Consider the following 9,761-nt stretch of genomic DNA (forward strand, 5'->3'; position numbering starts at 1 on the left):
TTTTAAACCCACTGGATCTTCTTGGCGTTTCTTCTTCTTTCATCTGCTCCCTTTAGTAGATCATCTGCCTCCATTTCACCCTACTTCTAGCATCCTCCTCTGTCACAAAGGCCCTCTGTATTCACTCCTTCACTGCATCCACAAATGTCCTTTCAGGTCTTCCTCTTCTCCTCCCTCCCGGTAGGTCCACATACCTTGTTCAGTATAACCACAAACCCTCATATTCAAAATATTTGTTTTCTTTCTGTCTCAGAGGGTTATTGTTATTCCCCAGGTTGCAAACCAGTGGTAAAGATCTAAAAACAAGATACGAAGAAAGAGGAAACACTTTTTCCTGTCCACTCTTAGATGAAGATGAGATTAAATGAACACGACGTGTCTAGAAAATATATTTATTTAAAATATATTTAATAAAATGTATTAAAATAAAGAACGTAGTCCCGAGACAGCCTGGAAATGTAGTACACAACATACCGAGAGGTGGCGGTATAGAGACAATCTCGGAGTTTATCTTTGGCGAAGAAGAAGAAGCCCCACCCTCTCTTCCGGATAAGGCCATATCAGCACGTTTTATTTATCGTTCACTGTATTTGTGTGCTTTTATCTTGTGCTAATGATGAGCTACATTTTATAACAAGTCATTAATAACACATATGGTAGTCAGGTTCATGTACCTCGTAAGCACTGTTAGTGGTTGACCTTAACAGCAGCATCCAGTCATGGAGGAGGTGGAGACACCAGAGGAGCTCCTGGCAAAGCAGCACCGCAAGGAGAAGAAGGATCTGCAGGGTAGCTACTTTTAACAGTGCTCTTTTGTTTGGTGGGCTAACATCTCAGCCTTTGCTGGTAGCTGGTTAGCGTGCCCGTGTGTTGTTTATGTGTCGGAGTGTTTAGTCTTACTTTAGCCGCTATTAAGTGACCATCAAGTAAATAAATAATGGTCACCGCAGACGTTTCTGTGGTTACTATTGTGAGGCAACTGCCAGCCTTATCGCGTGGTTTGTTTTGCTTTTAGAGTAATAAACCTCTAATACACAGATCACTGTTGGGAGAAACGTTTAAGGATTTGATGACTTTAGCCCAGGGGGTGTCCAACATAAGGCACGAGGGCCGGATTCGGTCTGACAAACACACCAATCCGGCCCCACCGGCTTTGGAAAATGTGATTTGTATTTTAATAAGCTTTATAGTTTTTCCGAATGAAAAAGATCTTCACCATGGCATTTCATACTACATCCAAGTAATTAGGTAATAGATAAGTAATTAAACAACAGAAAAGAAATAAAAATAGAATTTTGTCAATTAACAAAGCTTTCTGTTTTAAAGGAAAAGTCTTGCAAGTTAGCCACCAGAAATGCTTCTGTAATTTTACACCTTTGTTTCCTACGGTTTAAACCCAAAGAGTCATTTTGAAAGATTTATTTCATTTGCTACTGCAGTATTTCTTTATCATGTAGAAAAACTGAGATATTTTTTGAAATTGCACTTCTTTGTCTTATTTTTAGATGTCTCAAGGATTCAATTTGTGGTTTAACTGCTTTACACTGGCTGAAAGAAGGTGTTTCACTGGTCTGGCTCACTTACTATGAAAGTTGGCTGTATGTAGCTCATGATGTAAAATGAGTTGCTGCTTTAGCTGACCACTGATATCAAAACATTTCTTTCACATGCCACATGTTGCAAAATAATTAATAATGTCTGATAATGTAAAATCAGCTGTTTGTGCAGTTGGTGTAGACAGGTGCAGAAACATTTTAATCTTTTTTTTTAGGTGCATTAGTGCTATCTATGACAGTGTATCCTTCACTATGTTGGCAGTTTTGTGCATGTATAACTTTTCTAACCAGTATGCAGCATCATCTGTATTGTTGTGTTGTACTGTTTTGTTTGATGGTCTGCTTTGTGTCATTTTCAGCTAAAGTCCAGGGCATGAAAAATGCAGTCCCCAAAAATGACAAGAAGAGGAGGAAACAGCTGACAGAGGAGATCTCCAAACTTGAGGCTGACCTGAGTCAGAAACATGAGGAGGAATTCAGGCAGCTCAAAGCAACAGCTGACACAAAGGTGACTTATTATGTTTACATGGTCGACAAATCGGGTAGAGTTTGATTAGTAATTAATGTAGAAGCACTCTTTCATAATGGGGTAACAAGTGTAAGATGGAAAGGGAAAGAACACAGCTGTTAAAAGGTTTTTGTATGTGTTCAGTATACATTCAGTATGTAAATGATTCTAGTCTTTGTGCTGTATCAGCTGCAGTTTACAATAGGGCTGGGTATCGTCACTGATTTCTAGGTCAGTGACGATATTGATTCGATCCACGATTCGATTCAATTCGATTTAAATCTGGGAAGTTTTGCCTCAGACAGTTAGAAATATTATAATTCAGATCAGTACATTTACATATTTTTTACATATTTTTGTATCTATATAAAGGAAGCTGACACACGCAAGACTTTATCAAAGGTGTAAACATCACAGCAGATGCCTTTGTGTCAAAGTAGCTGAAGATAAAACACAGAAAAACATGAAGGTGGGTTTTGCTGGCCTGGGATTTTATAAAAATATTCTGCAGTACATCAAAAACGAAAGAAAACCATTAATCAACATATGACAGCGGTTTTATTAGAGACACGGCTAAACGTTTTGCATTTTGCACAATTTAAAAAAGTTTACATTTGTTCAGAAGTCTGTTGAACAGCAGAAATGAGGCTTTCTTTTCGGAAGTAAGTAAAAGGAAAAAAAACAGCGGCCAACAGCGCTGTAAACAACGGTAGACTTGTGCGTAACAAGCAAGCGAATAATGCAGAAAACAGATTTTTAGATGGGAAACTGTTCTTGAAGTATACAGAGAGAGTGAGAGTTGTGCATGAAGTGTGATTTTTATCGTGGTGGAAGCAAAACAGCAAAAGTCAGAGGGAATTCATGACGATGTTTATGTGGAGCTTAGTTTGGATCTTCTTTTGCTGCTGGTTCGGTCAATATTGTTTGGAGAGAGATAAAACTAACAGCTTTAGAATCAGCCCAAAAAGGGCGTAAACACAAAGCGTGGACCCGCCGAAACATCGGAATCAGCGAGCTGTCGGCTTTCAGCCCCGACCATGTCCGTGCCGTCGGGTGAGAAAGGCGACATCTCACTGATTCTGATCTGCGGGTCCGCGCTTTGTTTTTACGTCTTTGTGCAGAATCCATGTTCCTGCTCTCATTTACTGTTTTAAATGTTTGGTGGTTGTTGAAATTTTGTGAGGTTTAACCTGAGATTCTGGCGTTTCTGGAAAAAAAAATTAATATAAAAAAATTGATTCAGGATTTTAATGAATCGATATCACGTTATCCAAGCCAGAATCGATTTTAATCGATAAATCGATTATCAAAACCCAACCCTAGTTTACGACATAACCATTTCTCTCTTTACTCAATATTAGAAGGTGGAAGAGGTCATAAATGGAGTGGAGACTGTAAAGGTGGAAGATGGAGAACAAGAGGAGGCGAAACAGCCGCGAGTAACCAAAGCCCAGAAGAGAAGGGTGAGGTGCAACTTTAAAGACTTGTGTGTTGTCGAACCTTTATGCATTTACATTTTAGGTTTTCCTGAAGAAGAACACTTAGAACTCATAGTCAATCGTCCTTGTTTACCACAGTTCACATTCATGATGTCTCTGCTTTAGAGAGGTCTCTGATGATCAGTCCTGCCTGCTAGATATAAGTTGGAGTCTAATAAATCACCCGTATTTACCTGCTTTTGACCTTTAAATGATTTCGTATAGGACAAAAAGGCTGCACAGGAGAAGGAGAGGGAGATCAGGATAGCAGAGGCTGAGGTGCAGAACCTGCAGGGTGTGAGACATCAGGAGGGTTTAAAGCTGGTCCAAAAACTCGCCCAGCAAAAGCTTCAGATCAAGGAGATCTCCTCTGATGGCCACTGCATGTACCGTGCTATTGAAGATCAGCTGACACGGCGATCAAAGGTACATGTTGTTATAGAGGCATCTTCCGCAGCATGTCTTTTGTCCTGTCGTCTTTCTCTCACCCAACTGGTCATGGCAGATGGTCGCCCTTCCTGAGCCCTGGCCCTCTAAAGCCTGGAGGTTTCTTCCTGTTAAAATGGAATTTTTCCTTCCCACTGTCGCCAAAGTGCTTGCTCATAGGGAGTCATATGATTGTTGGGTTCTTCTCTGTATGCGTTATTGTAGGGTCCACCTTACAATATCAATTGTCTTGAGGCGACTGTTGTTGTGATTTGGTGCTGTATAAACAAAATTGAATTGAATAATAACTGTAGCTGTAGTTTATATACTGAGTCAGGAATTACATAAGAAATTGAGCATTGCTGACAATCTTTGACACCTTCCGTGTTTGGAGTCTGTACAGCTTGTCATACAGAAAATGACTCAATGAGAAACTGTCAAGTTTAGACACACAGAACACATTTTCTACTGCATTCTGTTCTGTTTTAGCTCCAATTACCCACAAGTGTGAAGGAACTGCGATCCCGCACTGCCGAGCACATGAGAGGCCATCCTGACGACTTCCTGCCTTTCCTCACCAACCCAAGCACAGGTGACATGTACACAACAGGTGAGACCATCTGTGTTTTTGGTAATGAAAGTAAAACTTTCACTGCTATATTTGTTAATATTCAATTGACATGTTTGTCTTTTGCTTCCAGATGAGTTTGAGAAATACTGCAGTGATGTGGAGCACACATCAGCTTGGGGTGGACAACTGGAAGTGAGTTCCTCCTTAACTGTCATATACTGTACTATACACAGTGAAGTGTTTTGTTGTACTTTTCAATTCATTTTAATAATGGATTTTTTTTAATTTTTCAAATTTTGCAGCTTCGAGCTTTGACGCAAGTTCTTCATTTGCCGATCGAGGTGATCCAGGCGGACTCTCCTACCATAAAAATTGGGGAGGAATATGACGGCGAACCCATCACACTTGTGTAAGAATGTTTCCAAATATGTTTTTTGCTCAGAGTACAACACTGTCAGTAAAAATGTGCAAATGAATGTAGTTGTAGTAAACATTTAAACATTTTAAATTTGCAATCACAAATTTACAAACACATTTTTCACTACTGCCAGTCTAAATCCAATCTGACTGTTTGGATTTTCGTGTAACTGCATGTCAAAGCTAGGAAACTGATATACTGCGTTATTTTTTCCTCCTATACAATAACCTTTTCTCTGTCTCTTTGCTTGTAGCTATATGCGGCATGCTTATGGTCTAGGAGAGCACTACAATTCTGTGGAACAGCTAAAGGACCCAGTCAATGCTGAGGACAGCTGAGAGAGAGTTAACATAAGGCTGTTGGCGTAATGCAGAGAGTGTTCAAACTTCTAACACAAAGCACCCTAAAATATGACATATTTGAAGGGAGACCCCTGGTCAAGCGAGACATTGCTGAGCTCAACAGAGAATGCTTCTGTTTTCACATCGGTTAAATGTCTGTGTTGAAGTCAGATACGGAGAGTGAAACCTAAATGAATACATAACTTCTAATGTATAAACGATAACATTGTGTTAATCATGATAATGATAATAAAAAAACACAATTGAACAGAATGTGTGAAAAGATTTTACATGGGTCACCCCTGGCTAATCCTAATGATTACAGGGTTACCTTTTAGCTCATTTTCAGAGGCATCGCTGAATCTTTTTTTTTTTTAAAGAAAAAAAATACAGTTCCACTCATGCAGTTGAGGATTCAGGAGCTGCTTATCATGTGTGACTACCAACCAAATGTGGACAACGAGTGGTTGTTTTCAGTGTTGTTTGGCTGAAATGAGCTGTTAAACGTGTAAATGATACCAAGTTACATAAATGCATACAATACCATGAGTGTGTGTGTGTGTCACAGCTTTATTCTGAATGTTTCTAATGAGCATCCTTGTATTCCTCATAGGCACCACAATTTATATACCATGCATTAAAAATGAAAAACCCTCACTGTCATGGTAAAACTGGCCATTATAATCAACCCACCCATATTTAACAGTTTAATATCCAGCTGTGTCCACCAGAGGTCGCAGCTGCTCCGGATCAGATCTTTGACTTGTCAAAGAGCGTGCTGTTGCCACGGTAACTCCACAGAACGTTACGATAGGCGTAAAGAAATGGCTAAAAGGGAATCGGCGGCTAGAAAGTGGGTGATAAGAGTTTTATATGCCGGAGCAGCCTCTTTAAATTTAAGCTCGACGCACATAAAGGAAGTTCCCAAGTGCGTTTCCAGACTCACAAACCTGTCAGTCCTCCTGTTAAACAACAACTCCATCACAGGCCTTCCCACTGAGCTGCTCTCCTTACATCAAGTGAGTCTTCTCGCTTCGTTTGTTTGCTCGCAGCTTATCTATTTGCTGGAAAATTGCCAAGGTGCCACTTGAAATGTTTTACACATCACGCAGATTTGTGATTAAATACTTTTCCTCCTGCAACGCCCGAAAGCTGGCTGAGCTGAATTTAGGAAATAATGCCTTGAAGGAGTTTCCCGCTGTTCTGGGCCATCTGGAGTCCTTGAAAAAGCGGTACCTGTTCAGAAACCAAATTACTGTAGTGCCACCTGATGTGATAGGTAGGCTCTTACTGGTTTTGTATGATTAATACAAAGCTCCAGTCATCTGTGTGTGTGTGTGTGTGTGTGTGTGTGTGTGTGTGTGTGTGTCTGTGCAATATTCATGTTTTACAGGTGGCTTCAAGAACCTTGTCCTCAATTTGAACCACAACCAGATTCACAGACTTCCGCCAGGGATTAAAAGGTGCGTTATGACTCCCTATATCTGCAATTATAGGTTCTGAAGTCAACAAATCATTTAATGACAGTTTAATTCTGATACACGTGTGCACACATTGTGAAAATGCTGCATGTAAACCCCCCCTCCTCTCAAATTCAAGTCTGACTATGCTTGAACACCTCAGCGTGCTGGACAATAAGCTGGAGGAAGTTCCTGCAAAGCTTGGTCATCTCACTCGCTTGTCTGAGATAAACCTAAACTTCAACAAGCTGTCCTGGCTTCCTCGGCAGCTGTACCAGTGCAAAGAGCTGACAAAGCTGTTTTTGCAGCCAGAAACTACTTGACCAGCCTACCAGAGGAGGGTTCTCATAAAATCCCACACCAGTTACCTGTTGAGTTTTCCATGTCTTTTCTTTTCTTTTCTTTTCTTTTCTTTTCTTTTCTTTTCTTTTCTTTTCTTGTTTTAGTCAGCCAATCAAGAGTTTTAGGAAAATCAGTAATTTGATTGGCCACTCACACGATCTAAATTTCCCTGAAGTTAATTTTTGACTGAAAATAGTGTTCCTATACTGATAAGGTAGCTTTTAAGATATTTGTGTCAAGCTGTATCTCTGCTTCTACTTTTGTACTGTGAAATAACTTGGCCGTAACGGAACTGCACTGTGAAGGGAACAGGTTTGTGCAGTGTGAGCTCATGACTTCGGTGCAGTATGCTGAAGTACTTATATTAAAGGTAAATGTCAGTCTTTTAAAAAAAATAGATATTTTGCTCCTTTAATGCTGGCTTTGTTTCCATATCACTGTTTCCTTTTGTACCAGTAGGAAGTGGTTGTTAGGTTTGTATTGCGGGAGGACAGAAACAGGTTCTCTCTAATCCATGTGATGCTTCCCCACTATCCAAATCTAAAGACGTCTGCTGGATACCGCCAGTTCTTGTGCGGTCTGCTGCAGCCCCTTCCTCACCACCTGGTTGCATTGTGTGCATTATGTAAATCTAAAGAAGGTGAATCCATTGTTTTTTTCCCTATTCTAGTTGCATAATTTCAACAACATAATTCTGTGACACCTGCTAAAGCAGATATACATTAGTATGCAATACGGCTGAAAAATGCTACATACATAATGACTGAAGTAGGTAAATGAGCTCTGTTGCCTTTGTGTTACAGGACATGAAAATGAGGAGTATGCTCACTATTCTAGTGCGTGCCCTTCTCTGTTCATACAGGTGCTTTAACACAGAAGGACACGCCTACTTTGGTGTTGCTACAAGATAAATACAAGTTTATTTAAAGATCCAGTCTTCTTTTTCATCTCATACATTTTGTTTCATCTCTTAAACTGAAGGCACAAAATGTTTCAATGAATATCAAAGTGATGTGTGTAGGTCTGGAAGCATACATGGATTCATTCCTCAGTGATTTTGTCCTTTAAATTTATTTGACATTTCACTCTGTAGCCACTAGATGGCAGCAAATGAACATTGATGGGACCCTCGTTTCAATGGGGCTCTAAAATGCAGGCTTTATGCCAGCTACAACGATGTAAAATCCTTGAAAACAGATAAAACAACACAATTTAAAAAACAAAACAACTTTATTTACAAATACTTGAACATAAAACCTTTGTGAGAGAATACCTGTCACACCTGTTTTTCTCAGTAAAGAGATAATTCTGTGGAGTCCTTCACTGGGTTTAACCCGCGCAAAATCTATATGAAGACCCGTTTACATTTAGCAATGGAATATTTTATTTTTCTGTCTGTGTCCACCTTGGCACATCCTTTTCCCATCAGCGCTGATCAAACTGCACAGCTATAGCTGCCCCATCTCTATCGGCTTCTACAGAAAGTGGCATCTGTTCCAACCTGCCAGACAAGAGAAAGATAGAGAGAGGGAGGGAGGGCTAGAGAGAACTTCATTTCTAGCAAATTAATTTCCCATCCACGCCTCCAGAGCTTACTAGCTCGTTCGCTAGCTGCTGCGGCCGCTGCTGCGTGTGTCTGCTGAGTCGGAGCCTCATGCATAATGCATCAGGTTTAATTGCAAACCCAGAAACTAATGACTTTGGACTGGTTAACAGCAGGGGAGCCATACATCTCGAGCAAACTGAATGAAAAATCAGCTCAGAGGAGAGAAAAAAAGGAGCCTAGCCCCTAATTGATGAATAATTGAAGCGGCGAGCTACAGGGCATAATTGTGACATTTTGTTTCAATCAATTTCCAAGTGGTGTGGGCGAAAGTGCACTTAAAGGAAAAAAGCAATGACAATGAATGAGAATGAAAGGGAGAGATGGAGAGCGCGGACGGTGATGGAAATGAACGTTGTGTCTTCAGTCATTGTTACGAAATTTGCTGGAGCAAAAAGGCAGGACTGGACCAAACGCTTTTATCTCTCTCCCTCTCTCTCTCTTTATAGGTTTATCTGTCAGACCCCTGCTTTGCTGTAGTTGGGTTGCTTTTAAAAAAATCTCAGCTAATGGATCCGTATTCTTGAGTCATTTTCACGTACCACATCCGTTTTAAAAAGAAAGAAAGAAATGTGAAGTTGCTCGAGTGGACATGCTTTTATTTCCTTTTTCAGTCAACCTAATTAGTTTATTGGGAGAGTACGAGGGCCAGGTCACAGAACTGAACACCACGCAAGTCAGTCTTGAACTATCGTGTAAGGCCACAACGCCTCGTGATTTTATTACTGCACACGGGTGCTGTGATCTCAGCTACACTTACATGCAAAATGATCACTCAGAGAGAAAGTTAGGTGCAGCACAAGGTCTTTTACCTTTTCTCTCCCACAGCGCACTGCTGCTCTCTGTCGCTCTCTGAAGCCTTACTGGCCGCTCGACCAGTGGGCGCAATAGAGAGAGGAAGAGTGCTGTTCCTCTTCCAGGAGACACTGCTACTACACTATGGAGCTAGTATTAGGTTAGGGCTACGAAACTAAAACTATTGACCAGCTTTATATCATTATTTACATCTTCACAATGGACAAAAATCTATGTATATATTTGAGTACTTTATAAGGCCA

At 40.4% G+C, this 9,761-nt stretch overlaps 2 protein-coding genes across 2 annotated transcripts; both read left to right on the plus strand.

Moving 5' to 3' along the window:
- The first annotated feature begins 523 nt into the window (after positions 1-523).
- On the plus strand, positions 524-5,847 carry otud6b (OTU deubiquitinase 6B). Its single transcript, XM_080862289.1, has 8 exons — positions 524-789; positions 1,916-2,064; positions 3,426-3,527; positions 3,768-3,968; positions 4,458-4,578; positions 4,670-4,731; positions 4,842-4,948; positions 5,211-5,847. Exons 1-8 carry the CDS (start codon positions 720-722, stop codon positions 5,293-5,295), a joined length of 897 nt encoding a protein of 298 aa, XP_080718415.1. The 5' UTR covers positions 524-719; the 3' UTR covers positions 5,296-5,847.
- A 275-nt stretch (positions 5,848-6,122) lies between these two features.
- Positions 6,123-8,011, plus strand: lrrc69 (leucine rich repeat containing 69; the record flags this gene model as incomplete). The annotated part of the gene is given in 9 exon segments (XM_080862367.1): positions 6,123-6,317; positions 6,451-6,577; positions 6,692-6,761; positions 6,898-7,063; positions 7,066-7,233; positions 7,378-7,470; positions 7,560-7,649; positions 7,651-7,740; positions 7,904-8,011. Coding segments are annotated over 9 exon segments (1,107 nt in total).
- Between the last annotated feature and the right edge of the window lie 1,750 nt (positions 8,012-9,761).

This window comes from Rhamphochromis sp. 'chilingali' (genome assembly GCF_963969265.1).
Source record: "Rhamphochromis sp. 'chilingali' genome assembly, chromosome: 17".
NCBI classification, from domain to species: Eukaryota; Metazoa; Chordata; class Actinopteri; order Cichliformes; family Cichlidae; genus Rhamphochromis; species Rhamphochromis sp. 'chilingali'.

What these genes read in the sequence shown, in the direction of transcription:
- otud6b (XM_080862289.1), top strand. Translation starts at nt 720, where the DNA reads ATGGAGGAGGTGGAGACACCAGAGGAGCTCCTGGCAAAGCAGCACCGC. An exon ending in AGGTGACATGTACACAACAG is followed by an intron (nt 4,579 to 4,669) that starts GTGAGACCATCT and finishes TTTTGCTTCCAG; the next exon opens with ATGAGTTTGAGAAATACTGC. An exon ending in CTTGGGGTGGACAACTGGAA is followed by an intron (nt 4,732 to 4,841) that starts GTGAGTTCCTCC and finishes CAAATTTTGCAG; the next exon opens with CTTCGAGCTTTGACGCAAGT.